This window comes from Balaenoptera borealis, assembly GCF_965194805.1.
Source record: "Balaenoptera borealis genome assembly, chromosome: 21".
Classification (NCBI taxonomy): domain Eukaryota; kingdom Metazoa; phylum Chordata; class Mammalia; order Artiodactyla; family Balaenopteridae; genus Balaenoptera; species Balaenoptera borealis.
In genome coordinates this window covers 27,116,641-27,136,524 of record NC_138880.1, presented here as the reverse complement: position 1 = coordinate 27,136,524, position 19,884 = coordinate 27,116,641, and the positions used below count along the sequence as shown (strand labels likewise).

At 46.2% G+C, this 19,884-nt stretch overlaps 1 protein-coding gene across 1 annotated transcript in view; it reads right to left on the bottom strand.

Annotated features, from left to right (window-relative positions):
• Nucleotides 1–19,884, bottom strand: part of MYOM2 (myomesin 2) — an 81,159-nt gene that overhangs the window by 38,448 nt on the left and 22,827 nt on the right. Inside the window, exons 10-15 of the mRNA XM_082375162.1 lie at nucleotides 19,348–19,509; nucleotides 16,843–16,984; nucleotides 14,669–14,868; nucleotides 14,017–14,070; nucleotides 4,038–4,165; nucleotides 664–847 (exon numbers count right to left, since the gene is read on the bottom strand). Of these exons, the coding sequence (XP_082231288.1) occupies nucleotides 664–847; nucleotides 4,038–4,165; nucleotides 14,017–14,070; nucleotides 14,669–14,868; nucleotides 16,843–16,984; nucleotides 19,348–19,509 (870 nt within the window). The remainder of the gene's footprint in view (nucleotides 1–663; nucleotides 848–4,037; nucleotides 4,166–14,016; nucleotides 14,071–14,668; nucleotides 14,869–16,842; nucleotides 16,985–19,347; nucleotides 19,510–19,884) is intronic.

Genomic DNA, 19,884 nt, shown 5'->3' with positions numbered 1-19,884 from the left:
GATGAGATTTGGACAAGGAAGACGGTGCAGGGCAAGGGGGCACCCAGGAGGTAGGTTCCAGGCAGTGTCTGTCTCCAAGTCTCTCCCTTCCGCAGAAAGAGATTCCCATCACGGAATCTCCTGCCCCTCCGCCCCTCCAGACCCATCCCCAAAGCTCCCCCAGTGACGCGCACGCTTTGCTACCTGGGAAGTAACTACGTGGGGATATAAAATTAGCCATTTAAAAAAGATAGGACACAATTCTATCAGATTCAAGGGACTCTGAAAGGGACTCAGAATCAAACCATGGATTTCTCCCCTCACACAATTCAGAATTTCTCTAATCTGTATTTGACATCTTCTGAGAGGGAACTTCAAGCCATATGGGCAAGAAACCCTAATGCATTTAGGGTTTGGTATTTTTTTCTTTTAAAGTGGCCATTGCCTAAAAATATTGCTAATCCATTTACTGGTTTCATAAAAAGAAGATGGAACTTTGGAGAAATGTTGACCAAAACAAGGCAGAGAGATCTTCATCTCTTGTAAAATGGAATTTTAAGGCAATTTGAGTTTTAAATCACGTGCGACACTAACGTCTTTATCAACGCAGGTAATGGCTGTCCAACACGGGTGACGTTATTCGGGGCCCATCCTACAGTTTGGTCACTTGTGGTAACAACTCACCGATGGTGTCCTGGGCCTGAACGGGGGCGGTGATTTCCGACGGGTCGCTCAGGCCGTGCTTATTTGCTGACAACACTCGGAACACGTATGGTTTCCCCTCGGCAAGATCGAAGACGGCGTATCGGGGGGACCTCACAGCCATGTTTGCATTCACCCGCTGCCAGCTTCCGCTCCCGACCACGGACTGCAAAGACAGGGGCCTCGATGGAGCCAAGGTCCCCAAACCCGCGTGGGGGGAGGGGATGCTCCGCTCTGGCCCTCAATTGCACTGCGGGGGACCCACAGCCCACAGCACCTCCGGGGTCATCAATACCTCTGTTCTGAATTTTAGGAAAAGGAAGCCAATTTGGAGAAGGAGGTGAGAAACTACCCAAGGTTGGAAATGTTACCAAAGAACATTTTTACATGAAAGCCAATAAACTATGGAAATCTTCAGGGCATCAATACATAGGTCGTAGTTTTAGTAAAGACAGAATGAACTCTAAACAATTAGAGATAATTGAGGAGTAGATGTGTAAAATTCCATCATAACTGCTCACATTTCAGTTTAAGCTTTTTGCTATCTCTCAGCTATTATAGTAGTAACAAAGTGACAGCAACCTAAATGACCAGCAACAGGGTAGGTACATTATGATACAAAATGATACATATATATTAAATGTAGCCATTTAAGTTATTGTATAAAGATCTTTACTCAGAGGAGAGGAATTGTGTCATTTTGTTGAATGTAATACAGGATGCCAATTGTATGTATGATATATCAAGATATAAAACCGATGGAGAAAAAGACTAAATATGTCCCACATGTTAATAATGACTATTTTGCGTGATCAAATTATTGGTGATTTTCATTTGGTTCTATATAACATATACGTGTTTTCCAAATTTTCTACACTGCGTGTTTAAGTTTTATCATTGGTAGTTACTTTTAAAACTGGGATTGCATGTCTAATTTAGTTTTTTCCTATAGAGATAAGCCCCCTTTTTGAAAGGAATGCTGAGGTAATAAAAGTTGAGTGTACACTGACCCCACTAAGGCTGCCAGAAAGGACTGGGAAAGCATTTCGAACCACCCAGGCTTCTAGAAATTAGATTCCTGTTTAGAGAAGTCTCCTCTCATCTTAGCAAAAGTGAAGTGGCTTTCTTGGACTGACGCAGGCGTCCACAGTCAGAGGCCCCCTTGTGCCCGAGTATGTTCTCCATCTGGAGAGCAGGGGGAGGGGCAACAGGGGAGCCCTGGGCACACTTAGCTGGGCCGATGGGAGAAAAGGACCCTGGGGCTGAAGGAGGGAAGACAGGGAGGGAGTGGGGAAAACACTGCTAGGGTCTTACAGCCAAGCTTCTAGAAAAGCTAGTGCTCATCTTCTAAGCAGGGGTGGAGGAAGTTCTTGGGGTTCTGCACCCCACGAACCGCAGGGCACCACTGCCTTCACCGCAGCCAAACTCTCAGCACAAGAGCCCAACGTGGACAGGACAGGCCGTGCGCCTTGGGCTGTGGCCGCACGTGGGCTTTCCAAGCAGAGCTCACTCAGGGGAAGACGCGTGCTTCAAACTGCGCTCAGATGCCAAGCTGTTAACCAGAGCGCCGCCGTTCCTAAGCATCTTGTGCCTGGTCCTGACATAAAGTGGAAATACAGGACTAGACAGAGGACGCTGACTCATAACCATCCCTGTGGTTCCTTTCAGGCCTGATAGGAACTAAGGCCCCCAAAGGCCACCTTGGATGGGTTGGGGCAGGACCGTCCTCCGTGAGCAACGGAGAGAGGTGGGCGCCCTGCCCGCCCAGCTCAGCTCCCGCCCGGGCTCCCTGCTGCCCCTCCCACCCGGGCTCCCTGGACACCGCGGCTCCCCTCAGGCTGTCCTGGAAGCTTCTTCTCCCTGACCACACACCCTGTGCTGCTGTTCACCACCCGTGGCAGTGGGTAGGGAATGGAAGGGCGCCCTCGGTGAGGCAGGCCTCTTTTTAAAAGTGGGTTTGCTAGTGGGGGGGGGGTGAAATAGGGGAAGGGGAGTCAGAGGTCCAGACCCCCAGTCCTGTAGTAAATAAGTCGAGGGATATGATGTACAGCAGAAGAAAGATGGTCAATAACACTGTAATTACCTTGCATGGGGACAGATGGTGACTAAACTCCTTGTGGTGACCACCTCATGATGTATGCAAATGTCAAATCACTACACACTACACCCGAAACCAACAGAATACTGTACATCAACCATGTTTCAATAAAAAATAATTTAAAATTTTAAAAGATTTTTAAATGTGTTTGCTGAAACTTGGTCTTTCCGGCACTGGGTAGGTGAGTTGGAAAATGTCTCTGAGGAGGGCCTGAGAAAGCGCCTTTCCCCCTGGGAGGGCTGACCACTAGCTTTTCATGATGCAAAAACAACAAGCTAGCACCCAGAAGCAAGAAGTTATCACTTGACTCTGCCCACAGGTAAGCCTTGCAGATAAGCAGAGAAAGCTGAGGGTCATTATACCGTCTGGAGCCTGAAAACTGTTCATTTCCATTCTGCTTTCCTTTACCTTGTTGTATTACACATTATTACTGTATGTGAGATATATGCTCACATTAAGAGTTATAGACTTTATGTGTATATTACACATATTGGATTGTATATTATATTGTAATATAAATTTAGTATCACAAAACCACAGTTACAGGATTCGTATGGTTATACAGGTTTTTCAACAACGGCCCACAACCCAATCACAGGCCAGCGATCTGAATGACTGTGTCACAACCTGCATCTTTTAGTGCAACTGGACAGACCAAAGCAGGAGAGAGAACACATGGCATGGAGTAAGGATACTGTGTTTGAAATTTACTTGGTGATGTACATTCAGTGTGTGTGTGTGTGTGTGTGTGTGTGTGTGTGTCTGCAACACACAAACTATTTCTTCCTACACGTCCAGATCTAAAAAGTCTGCAAACCAATGATTCTGTGTAACCCTTCGCCATTTGAAGTGTGAATTCCTCAACACGATGGCCACCAAGTGGCCACTCGGCTTATGAGCAAACTGAGAGCAGGGGCCGCTCTCCCCCTGCCCACATCCAGAATCCTCAGAACTTGGGGGCCTAGAATGTTCCAGCAGGAAGAAAGCTGGCGGCTTCCTCAGTGCGAGGCCCTCGTGTACAGCGGGGACCCGGGAGTCCGACTGGCCCCCGCGGAGGGCGGCACAGCCTGAGCGGGACATGCTCCTTGGATGCCACGCCCCTCGCAGAACCCCTCACAGGCATTCACAGTTCAGCCAGTGTCTGCAGCTTCACGTTAAATAACTGATCTGAGAGCCGCCCATCCTTCAAACACACGACGCAGCTCCACGGGAAAGCCTACAGAGATCTGCTGCTTCAGGAAACCCACCCCGGGTGTACCTTCTCAATGAAATACATCAGCGGCTCCTTGCCACGGGGGGCAGGTGGGTCCCAGCTGAGGACGACATACGCCCTGCTGATTTCTGAGGCGTGGACGTTGGTGGGAGGTCCTGGAAGCTGAACTTCACCTGGAGGAGGAATCAACACCGTGAGCGCTGACAAGCCAGGACAGCCGGCTCGCTGCAGCCCGTCTTGGGAGCACGACCCTCGGCCACTTCACAGGCATTAAAGGACTCACGTATCAGGGTCGGCTTTTGCTTCATTTCTGTTCTGCGAAAGCAAGCAAAACTGCAGGGACTATTTTTCCAGAGCCAAAGTATAATGAACTGGTAAAGATCGTCCAGTTACTTTTGTTTCCAATCTATGCCAGTTCATAAGAAAGGAATCTAATCCAAAATTCATCCAGAATTTCAATTGGAAGTGGGGGAGGCATGTACCCAGAAGAAACAGGGCATTTAACCAGAAATGCAGCTCTGACTGTATGGGGAATCTGTGCAGAGAAGGTACCAGCAATCGCGTTCTGCAGCAGGGAAGCCTTCCAAGATGGGGTCGTACTTTCTCTAAGGGCCCTCTCTGGTTGTTTTCCTCTCATTATGCCCTCGAAGCATCGAAACAATATATCGACTTCCAAAGCACACGGCTTCCCTTCCTGGGTAGATCTGTTCCACATCCACAAGCATTGCATCTATGTCTATATACTTAAAATTCCAGCGTGATACCAATTAGCAAGTAACTATAATAGAACATTCGCATCAAAGAAGCCCGCTACGTCTCTTCTGACGCATGTCTCTTTTTAATAAAATGCTAGGTGGCAGGCGTGTTATGTTTGGATGTGAGAACTTTTCACGAGGGGTGGAGGTTTTCCACACACACAGTCCCGGTCATTGTGACACAAAATATTATGAGCTTCCAATTAAATTAGCACATGATTAAGGTGGTTCAAAATGTCCCCAGGACACCTCGGAGCCCTGCTCAAGATCCAACGGTTCCCTCTGGACCGCACTGCCGGCAAGGAATTTAACAGCCACATGGAAACGGCCCAAACAAGCCTGGGTTTCATTTCATAAGAGCCCTGTTACCGCGCTCATCACATTTTACAACAGGCAATGGGGGCGCAGAGGCACAGCCGTGGGCTTACCCAGGAGCATCTGGCAAATGCGTTGGGTTTCAAACAAGGAGCAAGAGTGTGTCCAGAAAAGTGCCAAGCGTGCCGGGTGGAGCAGGGCCCCGGCACACCCTACGCGCCTTCTCTGGATCCACCTGCCGTGTCCACACCTAAAGAGATCCAGGGGGAGGCCCTAAAGAGAGAAGACACAGATCACCCATCCTTGGGTGACGCAGCCAAGCTTCCAAACTGAGTCGTGGTGCACCTCAGAGGTACTAGATGACACAGGAACAAACGAAGGGGGCAGAAGGAAATGACGCAAATGATAAAGCGGTGTGAGCGTGGGAACACATCAGTGCAGAATCGCCTTTCCTGCACGTTCAGATCCGAATGCCTCCCTGTGTTTAGACCTGGCACATAACTTCGAGACCCAGAGGAAAATGGAATAAGAAGCACTTTATCTGAGGCCAAGACAGGAAGGAAGAATCCAGCTTTTGTCAGAAGGGACTCCCCGATCGGGGAGGATGCTTGGGTTATGCGGACCCTCCGCCCCACCCGGGGCTGTGCACTAATGAGCCCTGGAGATCTGCAGATGACCCCAGCCCCGGACAGAACAAGAGGACATTCAAAATGGCCCCGGGAGCCAAGGGGAGGACCAAGGAAATAAACTGATGTCTGTTAACGACACTCCAACCGCTGAGAGGATCCTCAGAGAGAGAAAAAGCAAATGAAGGCAAAACAAAAAGAGCGGCAACGGCCAAGTGCCTCACGGGGTGTGCTGACCACGGTGCTGCTGCTGGCGGGTCCCGCGCTTGGCTCTGCCTCAGGGTCACAATGCTCCTCTGGAGCCCTGTTCTAATGAACCATGTCAACACCGGATGAAGGGGGACATATCAGATGGAAACGCAGCTCAGAAACGAGCTCAGGAAAACGCAGTGCTTTCCCAAGATCACACTGCTAGTGGGCGGCTGTGCAGGGGTGCAAGCCTAGGTCTTCGAATTCCAAACCCAGCTTTTCATTCTATTGACCACAGCCTCCAGAACCTGCCCCAGAGACTCGCTTCTACGTCAGTGAAACGTAAAGTTTGTTCGGAATTGTTAGAATGCCCAAGAGGACAGAATTCAAGAGAATGAACAACTGTAAATGAGTTTGCGGCATTCGGAGCAAAGGATGAATTCAATGCGTTAGCTACAAATGACCTTGTCCAAAACAGTGCAGTAAATGCTTGGATGTATAATAGTAGAACAAAAACAATCTCATTATATCTGCGAGAGCCTATTCTGGCCTTTCCAAGAATGAGGTGTCTATTTTTCCATGGAGCAACTCAAGAGAGATAGGAAGATTTGGATGATATTAAAAGGAGAGCGTGGATATTAACTTAAATGTTTGTAGGAAGACACCAACCACGATTAAAATGATTAGAAAAGATCAAAAGAGGGACCTTCAAGATGGCAGAGGAGTAAGACGTGGAGATCGCCTTCCTCCCCACAAATACATCAGTAATACATCTCCATGTGGAACAACTCCTACAGAACACCCACTGAACGCTGGCAGAAGACCTCAGACCTCCCAAAAGGCAAGAGACTCCCCATGTACCTGGGTAGGGCAAAAGTAAAAACACAGACAAAAGAATAGGGATGGGACCTGCACCAGTGGGAGGGCGCTGTGAAGGAGGAAAGGTTTCCACACACTAGGAAGCCCCTTCGCAGGCGGAGACAGGGGATGGGCAGGGGGCAAGCTTCGGAGCCGCGGGGGAGAGCGCAGCCACAGGGGTGCAGAGGGCAGAGCGGAGAGATTCCCGCACGGAGGATCGGTGCCAAGCAGCACTCACCAGCCCGAGAGGCTTGTCTGCTCACCCGCTGGGGCGGGCCGGGGCTGGGAGCTGAGGCTCAGGCTTCGGAGGTCGGATCCCAGGGAGAGGACTGGGGTTGGCTGCGTGAACACAGCCTGAAGGGGGCTACTGCGCCACGGCTGGCCGGGAGGGAGTCCGGAAAAAAGTCTGGAGCTGCCGAAGAGGCAAGAGACCATTGTTGTGGGGTGCATGAGGAGAGGGGATTCAGAGCACCACCTAAACGAGCTCCAGAGATGGGCGCGAGCCGCGGCAATCAGCGCGGACCCCAGGGACGGGCATGAGACGCTAAGGCCGCTGCTGCTGCAGCCACCAAGAAGCCTGTGTGCGAGCACAGGTCACTCTCCACACCGCCCCTCCCGGGAGCCTGTGCAGCCCGCCACGGCCAGCCTCCCGTGATCTGGGGACAACTTCCCCGGGAGAACGCAGGGCACGCCTCAGGCTGGTGCAACGTCATGCCAGCATCTGCCACTGCAGGCTCACCCCGCATTCTGTAACCCTCCCTCCCCCCGGCCTGAGTGAACCAGAGCCCCCAGATCAGCTGCTCCTTTAACCCCGTCCTGTCTGAGCGAAGAACAGACGCCCTCAGGCGACCTACACGCAGAGGCGGGTCCAAATCCAAAGCTGAATGCCAGGAGCTGTGCGAACAAAGAAGAGAAAGGGAAATCTCTCCCAGCAGCCTCAGGAGCAGTGGATTAAATCTCCACAATCAACCTGATGTACCTGCATCTGTGGAATACCTGAAGAGACAACGAATCATCCCAAACTTGAGGCAGTGGACTTTGGGAGCAACTGTAGACTTGGGGTTTGCTTTCTGCATCTAATTTGTTTCTGGTTTTATGTTTATCTTAGTTTAGTATTTAGAGCTTATTATCATTGGTAGATTTGTTTATTGATTTGGTTGCTCTCTTCCTTTTTTTTAAATTTATATATACATATTTTTCCTTTTTTTCTCTTTTTGTGAGTGTGTATGTGTATGCTTCTTTGTGTGATTTTGTCTGTATAGCTTTGCTTTTACCATTTGTCCTAGGGTTCTATCTGTCCGTTTTTGTGTGTGTGTGTATGTGTGTGTGTGTCTTTTTTTAGTATAGTTTTTCACGCTCGTTATCATTGGTGGATTTGTTTTTTGGTTTAGTTGCTCTCTTCTTTCTTTCTTTTTTTAATTACTTTTTTATTTTTAATAATTTTTTTAAATTTTAATAACTTTATTTCTTTTCTTTTCTTTCCCTCCCTCCCTCCCTTCTTTCTTCCTTCCTTCCTTCCTTCCTTCCTTCTCTCTCTCTCCTCTCTCTCTCTCTCTCTCTCTCTCTCTCTCTCTCTCTCCTACAGGGCCTTGGTGCTCTGGCCTGGTTTCAGGCCTGAGCCTCTGAGGTGGGAGAGCCGAGGTTAGGACATTGGGCCAGCAGAGACCTCCTGGCCCCAGGTAATAGCAATTGGCGAGAGCTCTCCCAGAGATCTCTGTCTCAACACTAAGACCCAGCTCCACCCAATGGTCAGCAAACTCCAGTGCTGGACGACCCATGCCAAACAACTAGCAAGACAGGAACACAACCCCACCCATTAGCGGAGAGGCTGCCTAAAATCATACTAACTTCACAGATACCCCAAAACACACCACCGGACGAGGCCCTGTCCACCAGAAAGACAAGATCCAGCCTCATCCACCAGAACACAGACACCAGTCCCCTCCACCAGGAAGCCTACACAAGCCACTGAACCAACCTCACCCACTGGGGGCAGACACCAAAAACAATGGGAACTACGAACCTGCAGCCTGTGAAAAGGAGACCCCAAACACAGTAAGTTAAACAAAATGAGAAGACAGAGAAATATGCAGCAGATGAAAGAGCAAAGTAAAAACCCACCAAACAAATGAAGAGGAAATAGGCAGTCTACCTGAAAAAGAATTCAGAGTAATGATAGTAAATATGATCCAAAATCTTGGAAATAGAATGGAGAAAATACAAGAAATGTTTAACAAGGACCTAGAAGAACTAAAGAGCAAACAAACGATGATGAACAACACAATAAATGAAATTAAAAATTCTCTAGAAGGAATCAATAGTAGAATAACTGAGGCAGAAGAACGGATAAGTGGCCTGGAAGATAAAATAGTGGAAATAACTGCCACAGAGCAGAATAAAGAAAAAAGAATGAAAAGAATTGAGGACAGTCTCAGAGACTTCTGGGACATTAAACACACCAACGTTCGAATTATAGAGGTCCCAGAAGAAGAGAAAAAGAAAGGGCCTGAGAAAATATTTGAAGAGATTATAGATGAAAACTTCCCTAACATGGGAAAGGAAATAGTCAGTCAAGTCCAGGAAATGCAGAGAGTCCCATACAGGATAAATCCAAGGAGAAACACGCCAGGACACATATTAATCAAACTATCAAAAATTAAATACAAAGAAAAAATATTAAAAGCAGGAAGGGAAGAGCAACAAATAACATACAAGGGGGGCTTCCCTGGTGGTGGAGTGGTTGAGAATCCGCCTGCCAATGCAGGGGACACGGGTTCGATCCCTGGTCCGGGAAGATCCCACATGCTGTGGAGCAACTAGGCCCATGTGCCACAACTACTGAGCCTGCGCTCTAGAGCCCGTGAGCCACAACTACTGAGCCCACGTGCCACAACTACTGAAGCCCGCGCACCTAGAACCTGTGCTCTGCAACAAGAGAAGCCACCACAAAGAGAAACCCACACACTGCAACTAGAGAAAGCCCGCGCACAGCAACGAAGACCCAATGCAACAAAAAATAAATAAATAAATTTTAAAAATCAATGTGATACACTGTATTAACAAATTGAAGGATAAAAACCATACGATAATCTCATTAGATACAGAAAAAGCTTTTGACAAAATTCAATACCCATTTATGATAAAAACGCTCCAGAAAGTGGGTACAGAGAGAAGCTACCTCAACATAATAAAGGCCATATATGACAAACCCACAGCCAACATTGTTCTCAATGGTGAAAAACTGAAAACATTTCCTCTAAGATCAGGAACAAGATAAGGTTGCCCACTCTCACAACTATTATTCAACATAGTTTTGGAAGTTTTAGCCACAGCAATCAGAGAAGAAAAAGAAATAAAAGGAATGCAAATTAGAAAAGAAGAAGTAAAACTGTCACTATTTGCAGATGACATGATACTATACATAGAGAATCCTAAAGATGCTACCAGAAAACTACTAGAGCTAATCAATGAATTCAGTAAAGTAGCAGGATACAAAATCAATGCACAGAAATCTCTTGCATTCCTATACACTAATGATGAAAAATCTGAAAGAGAAATTAAGGAAACACTCCCATTTACCATTGCAACAAAAAGAATAAAATACCTAGGAATAAACCTACCTAAGGAGACAAAAGACCTGTATGCAAAAAACTAGAAGACACTGATGAAAGAAATTAAAGATGATACCAACAGATGGAGAGATATACCATGTTCTTGGATGGGAAGAATCAACATTGTGAAAATGACTATACTACCCAAAGCAATCTACAGATTCAGTGCAATCCTTATCAAACTACCAATGGCATTTTTCACAGAACTAGAACAAAAAATTTCACAATTTGTATGGAAACACAAAAGACACTGAATAGCAAAAGCAATCTTGAGAAAGAAAAATGGAGCTGGAGGAATCAGGCTCCCTGACTTCAGACTATACTACAAAGCTACAGTAATCAAGACAGTATGGTACTGGCACAAAAACAGAAATATAGATCAATGGAACGGGATAGAAAGCCCAGAGATAAACCCACACACATATGGTCACCTTATCTTTGATAAAGGAGGCAAGAAATACACAATGGAGAAAAGACAGCCTCTTCAATAAGTGGTGCTGGGAAAACTGGACAGCCTCATGTAAAAGAATGAAATTGGAACACTTCCTAACACCATACACAAAAATAAACTCAAAATGGATTAAAGACCTAAATGTAAGGCCAGACACTATCAAACTCTTAGAGGAAAACATAGGCAGAACACTCTATGACATAAATCACAGCAGGATCCTTTTTGACCCACCTCCTAGAGAAGTGGATATAAAAACAAAAATAAACAAATGGGACCTAATGAAACTTAAAAGCTTTTGCACCACAAAGGAAACCATAAACAAGATGAAAAGACAACCCTCAGAATGGGAGAAAATATTTGCAAACGAAGCAACTGACAAAGCATTAATCTCCAAAATATATAAGCAGCTCATGCAGCTCAATATCAGAAAAACAAACAACCCAATCCAAAAATGGGCAGAAGACCTAAATAGACATTTCTCCAAAGAAGATATACAGATTGCCAACAGACACATGAAAGGATGCTCAACATCACTAATCATTAGAGAAATGCAAATCAAAACTACAATGAGGTATCACCTCACAGCGGTAAGAATGGCCATCATCAAAAAATCTACAAACAATAAATGCTGGAGAGAGTGTGGAGAAAAGGGAATCCTGTTGCACTGTTGGTGGGAATGTAAATTGATACAGCCACTACGGAGAACAGTATGGAGGTTCCTTAAAAAACTAAAAATAGAACTACCATATGACCCAGCAATCCCACTACTGGGCATATACCCTGAGAAAACCATAATTCAAAAAGAGTCATGGGGGCTTCCCTGGTGGCGCAGTGGTTGAGAGTCTGCCTGCCAGTGCAGGGGACACAGGTTCGAGCCCTGGTCTGGGAAGATCCCACATGCTGCGGTGTGACTGGGCCCGTGAGCCACAATTGCTGAGCCTGCGCGTCTGGAGCCTGTGCTCCGCAACAAGAGAGGCCGTGATAGTGAGAGGCCCACGCACCACGATGAAGAGTGGCCCCCACTTGCCGCAACTAGAGAAAGCCCTCGCACAGAAATGAAGACCCAACACAGCCATAAATAAATAAATAAATAAATAATTTAAAAAGAGTCATGTACCACAATGTTCACAGCAGGACTGTTTACAATAGCCAGGACATGGACACAAGCTAAGTGTCCATCAACAGATGAATGGATAAAGAAGATGTGGCACATATATACAATGGAATATTACTCAGCCATAAAAAGAAAAAAACTGAGTTATTTGTAGTGAGGTGGATGGACCTAAAATCTGTCATACAGAGTGAAGTAAGTCAGAAAGAGAAAAACGAATACCGTATGCTAACACATATATATGGAATCTTAAAAAGAAAATGGTTCTGAAGAACCTAGGGGCAGGACAGGAATAAAGATGCAAACGTAGAGAATGGACTTGAGGACACAGGAAAGGGGAAGTGTAAGCTGGGAAGAAGTGACAGAGTGGCACTGACATATATATATACTACCAAATGTAAAATAGATAGCTAGTGGGAAGCAGCCGCATAGCAGAGGGAGATCAGCTTGGTGCTTTGTGACCACCTAGAGGGGTGGGATAGGAGGGTGGGAGGGAGATGCAAGAGGGAGGGGATATGGGGATATATGTACACGTATAGCTGATTCACTTTGTTATACAGCAGAAACTAAAACACCATTGTGAAGCAATCATACTCCAATAAAGATGTTAAAAAAAAAAAGCCATTGCTAGGAGGGAAAAACAAGTATCGTATATTAACGCATATATGTAGAACCTAGAAAAATGGTACAGATGAACCGGTTTTGCAGGGCAGAAATTGAGACACAGATGTAGAGAACAAACGTATGGACACCAAAGGGGGAAAGTGGCGGGGGGGTGGTATGATGAATTGGGAGATTGGGATTGACATATATACACTAATATGTATAACATGGATAACTAATAAGAACCTTCTGTATAAAAAATAAAATAAAATAAAATTCCAAAATTCCAAAAAAAATGCGTATCTTATACAGGCTGGTCTCCTGCAGCAAACATCTCTTCCAATATAACTGGGCCATTTTTTATTCACTCAAACATCTGTGTTTTCATCAGCTGTTTAGGAGGTCATAACATCCACCTTTCCTAAATTGTTTTCTTTTGTTACTTAGTTGTTGGGCATCTTTCCCAGTTTCTGAGTTTTTCTGGAAGCGGAGGTTTTAACTAAGACTTTATTTTATTTTTTAAATTTTTATTGGAGTACAGTTGCTTTACAATGTTGTGTTAGTTTCTACTGTACAGCAAAGTGAATCAGCTACATGTATACATATATCCCCCCTTTTTTGGATTTCCTTCCCATTTAGGTCACCACAGAACACTGAGTAGAGTTCCCTGTGCTATACAGGAGGTTCTCACTAGTTATCTATTTTATACATAGTATCAATAGTGTATATATGTCAGTCCCAATTTCCCAATTCATCCCACCCCCCACATCCCCCTTGGTATCCATACGTTTGTTCTCCACGTCTGTGTTTCTATTTCTGCTTTGTAAATAAGATCTTCTATACCAGTTTTTTCAGATTCCACATATATGCATTAATATATGATATTTGTTTTTCTCTTTCTGACTTACTAATTTTTAAGTTTTCACTCATTGTCCTCTGTGAACTGTAGTTATAATTCCAATTAAAATCTTTGGATTCCTGGTTAATGATGCTAGATTCTCCTTCTCAGTAAATTGATATTCCCAGATATCTAAGGACTATTAAGAAGAAGTGTTCATAAAATCCAACAGAAAAAAGGAAATGCAAACTTTCAAACCACAGGGACATTATTTGATAGGAAAACTAGTCCCTTTTAGTTAAAATGTTAGAAATAAAATTTTTGCTTAAAAAAATAAAACAAAATACTGTTCAGTCGTGGAGTCTGGGAGAAAGGACCCCAGCCTCAGCCAGGACTCAAGTCTCAGGTTGAGTCTGGTTACTCCTCTGTAGGTCCCCGAGGACTCCTGAGAGACCCCAGATGAAGCCATGAAGCCAGGACTCCACTGACCTCCACTCTCACTTTCATTCCCGCCCTCTGCCCTGCTGACTTTTTAAATTCCAAAGACCTTAAGCTTGACCCACAGTTTTTATTTTTACATGTGAAGAGTGTACCCATCACTCTCTAATTACAACCCTAAATCCCTAGGGTATAAGCAGCTGAAAGGAAATGGTAACGAGTTCCTTACCTTCAAGGTCCTCCTGATAGATTAGGATTTCTTTATCTCCCTCCCAGTGGACTGCTGCAGAGAGAAAGGTCAGTGCTGAATTTGACGTCCAGAAAGCGCTGGATTCCCAGAATCACCTTTGCATTACGATGACAGCATTCGCACTACTCTGAGGTCATCAGAGTTGATAGTTTGGAAGTGGTCTCAAAGAGATCCAGTGCTTCTCGGCTCTTTGTACTGGATTCAAAAGGCCACGCAGGTAAGGAAAATGCAGTGACCCACTTAAAACCATAATTAAGGGCCCAATCCCGTTAAGGAATCTGGGTCATGCGAAATTAAAATTCAGAAAGAGAGGGGCTTGGCTTCAACGCCTTCTAAGTCTCACCATGCGTTGAAATGACATCAGTGGACTAAGAAAAGTCTAATTCTGAACCAATTTAACTGGATTTCAGTGAAGAGCCTTAGGAAGATGAAGCACCTTCGTTTCAAGGTGTAAATGTCGGCCTGGCATCCCCACCCCTAACGTGACCTTGACGGCCACCCGGAGCCCATGAGGCACAACTGTGCTGTGCTCAGCTCTGAAGATGTTCTCAAGGCTCAGCTACAAGATGGGGGGGGAAGAGAAAGAACAAGTCACACAAAACTGCTGGAACTTGCAATCTGAGCGCCCTACCTTGTAACGGTTTGAGGTCAAGGGGGTCGAGGGCAGCCACAGCCTCAGAGACTCTGGAAGGCCGGCTGATCCCTACGTTATTGACAGCCCGCACGCGGAATATGTAGGACTTTCCTTCAAAAAGTCCGGTTACGGGGTATTTACAGATCTTCACGGGGCGGTCATTGCACTGAACCCAGCTGTCAGTTCCCACTTCACATCTTCAAATAAAAAAATAAGAGTAGAGAATAACAACTATATCAGTCTAGCAAGTATATAGAGCTGTATACATACATTACGCACATATATTATATGTATATCACAGTTATAACAGGAGAACATCTCCCACCGGTAAGATGAATGTTGTCGAAATATTGAGTCACACAAATAGTAGTATAAATAAACTTTAAAAGACAGAGCTGTCCAGGAAATGTAGTATATACGCATATACGTCCCTGAGCCTTTCTAACTTATAGCTGAAGCTCAATTCCCCACCTCAAACACATTTAGGCAAAATCTCCTCCAAAGGTTATTTCAGATCTATCCCTGACAGTTCTCTTTCAATTTACACCACAAAATCTCTGGGTGCCCCTAAGCTCCCTGGCACGTCTGCTGCCTAGGTCCAGGAAATCAACGGTCCTTCACCCGGTGTCCCAAAGACGCATCTTTCTCCACCGGGTCACAAAGTGAGTCCTCGCTGCGAGGCTGGCTCACCATCTACTCCAATCACGTTAAGATGTTTCTTTCTAGAACGCTTCTCTTGTGGAATTTGAAAGTCTTTAGAAAATATTAAGTCCTGACCAGAAACCTGGAAATGTAGAAAAGACTGACCTCCATTTTTCCCAGGTTGAGAAATTTCAATACAGAAACTGCATGTCAAATTCCCAGGAGAAAAGAGCGAGTTCAGAAAATTCGTCTTGTACCTGCGTTTAGGAAGAATCATCTCTCTTTCCTCCTAACTCTTCGGAATTTTTAATGAAAGTTCTCTGACCTGCGTATGCTGACCTGTTTCGGCCAGAGTCTGATGTGGTCAAAACTGAGAGTCTGGCAGAAACAATCTCAGCCCAGACCAACAACCGGCAGGTTACAAGGATAGGAGGGCGTCAGAAAAGAGAAGAGAGTGGAGTATTACCCGAGAAGGTGCAGGACGTCGTTTTTGCCAAAAGGTTGGGAAAATGTTCTAATGTCATAGGAGAATAGACAATAGCTTTTGTTTTGGTTTTTCTGTTTCAATTCGAGGTAAACCCTGAACAATGCAAACCTGACGCCAGCATATCAAAATATCACCCTGATGGTGACTATAGCTTTGTTGGATGGAGAAGAGAATTTAATCAACATAACGCAAACAAACTGGGCTGCTTGTTTCTTTCTGAAATAACTGCCTTATATTAATGTGTTTTACACGCATAAAATCTTAAATTCCTACCCAGAGCCATCCTCTTATAACAACATAGCTTATACCCTTCTATCTTACTTCTAAATTCATTCTCTTTGACTGTAATTTCTCGCAGTGATTAGAATGGATAATGCATTTGCATATCCAGTAAATTCACAGCTCTGCTTGCTGTCCCTCCCAGGCTCTGAGCACTATTCCAAGTAAAGGAACAAGAAAAGAGTTCAAACTCCTTTGGGTTTAACGATGACCTGCATTTACGTTATTACTCAAATTCCAATATTTTGTACCTTGAAACATCAGTATTTTTCACCTGGAAACAAGAAGAGAACATTATTTAACCGAGAAGAACATTGGCCTTTGGGTATAAATGAGCTGGCGTCCTCAGCCCGACGTCACCATGCCCAGGCTCTCGTCCTCGGAGGGAGGAACAGGGCTGAGCACAGACCTGCCAGCCGGAGCCCCATCCCAGCCCCAGGCTGGACCCTCAGCGGAGCCTGCAGGCCGGGCTCAGAGCGAGCCTGGAGAGGCAGGGTGGGATTTGATACTGGTGCCAATCAGGCAAACTGAGCCTCAGCCAGCACACAAAGGAATCGCGTGTGGGTACACGAGGCCCTGCCTGGCAGGCGACACTTTCCAATTACCCAGTCAGGAGTGACTAATAACCAAATAGTGAAGTTACCTACATCCCATCAAGAACGGCGTCACAAACTTGAGATTAGAGAAATACCTACGCACGTCGTCTGGGGTAATACTCTTTTGAGGAACGTTTCCACCCCCAGAGGAATCAGTGGACACTCACCGATCAATGAAGTAGCCGATGACCGGGCTCTCCTTGGTCGTGTTGGGTGGCTTCCAAGTTACGATGACATAATCCCGGTTCACATCGTGGCACTGCAGGTCCATGGGCGCGCCAGGGGCCCCCGTGACCAGGGGGTCAGCGTCTGGGGTGGGAGAGGAGAGGGAAGTCACGTGATCAGGGTCCTGGGTGCGGGGTCGGGGGGACAGCTGAGGCCGGCTGACAACTTCTTCAAACTCAGCGAGCTATCTGCTTGCTCTGCCCCTGCTTCGTCCCCACGCCCTTGATGGATTGGTGATGAGAGACATGCACGTATTGATGAGTCTTTAAACTCAAAACACTCTGTCCTCTATGACACACTCAGTCTGTGATTTTCCGTAAACGAATCCAAGTTGAAGTTCGCCTTCTACTGTTGGCATGTCATCACATGATGTCATGTCGTCCAAAACCGACCGATGAAACGATAATAACAATGAGGCCTTTTGAACACCTGAGAGACAGTACCTTAGACACTTGTGTGTTTCAGAGTCCTCAGAAGGTCTGAGGACTTAGATTTTTTTTCCCTGCAAGTCGTGAGCACACTTTGGGTCCGTACGCATGCATCCCTTCCACAGCCAATCATGATCATGCAATTACGTTTGTTTTCAAATGTTAATTACGGCGGCACTGAAGGCCAACAGAGCTATTTAGAAAGTTAATACACTGCACATTTAATTTCCTTATGTAAAATGTGTATTTATTCAGGACTTAGGGTAGTTGGACCTTCTTAGCAGTGTAAGCATTGTACACTTTCTTGTTCCCATCTCCTCAGCGTATTAAAAGCTAAGGATTTCTTCACACCGAGCCAAATATTGTCTCTCATATTCAAAGTCCTCAGAAAGTCGTCAGAACACTTAAACTCCCCATACGTGCATTATTTTCTTCCTGTTGGCTGCACAAGCAAGGCAATTTCAGCTACTGCATTTATTGCGCTTTCATGGGGCAAAACATCTTGCTAGAAGGCATGCACGGAGAATGGAAGGCACATTTTAATGCCAACCAAATAAAAATGGTAAAACTTTGTGGACGTGTCTAAAACCCCAGCCTTGCAGGTTTATGCTGTCTGGTGGGGGGGGGGGTGCTTGTTGGCACTTTTTTTTTAAGTTAAAATATTCCCTGATGGTACAGCCCTTCCATCATGCATGGATCTAACTGAAATGGTTTGGAAAAAATAATATACTGACAGTGTTATTCCAGGCACATATAACCTGGAGCCCGAGGTGGGCATACAGGTGCAGGAGACACGGAGAACAGGGCAGGTAAGGCGGGGGTGGGGAATGGAGGGCAGAGTGGCCAGGACTGCGGGGAGAGGAAGAGGGGGGTCCCGGTCAGGAAAGCAGCCGCTGGCCACCCAGAAGAGACTGGTGTCCCGGGAAGTGGCCAGCCGGGCCTCAGCCAGGAGGGGCCTCTATGCCCGAGGCCGCTGCATGAGCCAGAGCTGGTGCAGGGTAAGGGCTCGGCTGGGGGGGCACTGCCCCGCACATAGGGCCGGGGTTCGCAGGGGCCCAGCTCCTGCTTCCTAGAGAAGGGCCCAGGCCTCTGCGCTCCACACCTTCACTGGAGAAAGAAAGAATATTTTCTTCCAAAACTGCTGTAAGAATTTTAGATTATATATACATATGTGAATATGTATGTGTGTGTGTACACATATACATACACATATATACACCTGTATGTATGTATACACATATACATATATATAATACATATTATATATAATTTTATCCATTTTATATATCCCTTTATCCATTTTTATATATAAAATGTATATAAAAGTATGTATATGTGACATATACATCTATACACGTATGAATATATACACCTACAAGCCTATATATGATAGGCATTTATAGATAATATATAAATATCTATATTACACATATACATAAAGATAAATACACGTATATATATAACACCGACCACTGTGCCTGGTATATCACGAGCTTTGTTTTCCTTTCCATGAGTGGGACGGACAAGGCTCTCATGGGCTGCTGGGAGGATGAAACATGACAACACGTGTGTCTCCTGGTGTAAACGCTCCAGAGGTGTGGCCCCCGTGGTTACTGTCTTAAACACACATGTGACTGAAGTCAGTGGTCATGACAGTGTTGGTCCTTCCTGCCATGGCCCTGTCCCTGTCTCAAGGCCTAAGCGGGGGAGGAGGGGAGGGAGGCCCAGGCGGCCCGGGAATGGGCCCTTCCACTCCGGACCCCACTCCCCGCGTGGATTTCTTCCAGAATCAGCAGTTCACTAAGCTGTTCACTCCTAGGAGTCATCCTACGAATTCCAGCAATTTATCGTGACAGGGACACAAAGCTCCGCCTCTGCTCCATCCCCAGTGACACCTGCTTATGTCATGGATGTGATCGGGACACGCCCAGGAAACACCTCCTGGCGGTCAGGCCATCTCCGGGGAGCTGCCTTGGGCTCCATCTGGGCCCCGTCCCACCCCACCCATAGCCTGCGCACCTCGGACAAACAGGAAGGCGCTGTGGTCGTGGACCCCTCCCCTGGACACGATCCTCAGGGTGTAGAGACCCTCGTCGTCCTTGTTGAGGTGGCTGAAGGACAGCGAGGCCTGGCCTCCCCCGAAGAACATCTTTGTCCACTGGGACTCCTTCAGCAGCACGTCTGGAAGATGGTCAAGGGAGACGGGCTTCAGGGACATGCAGGGACCCGGGGCACACACGGAGGACAGAGGTGCCCGCCAGCCTGACCCAGAGCACAAACACACACATGGGGCTGGGGGGACCGGGACACGCGAGACAGGACAGAGGTCAGCACTCGGAGTGTGAAAGGCGGGATTCGTCTGCAAGGGGCCCTGCTGCGGCTTCGAAACGCACTTAACCCAGACGCTGACGCCAGGAAGTCCCCCACCAGCGTTCCTTAGAAATTAATAATAAAGTGTCAACAAACCACAGTCAAAAGGCAATGAAACTAAAGAGGCAAATTTCGGGAGAAGAAAGGTAAGTGACGAAAAATATTCAACACTGGATATCAAGGAGA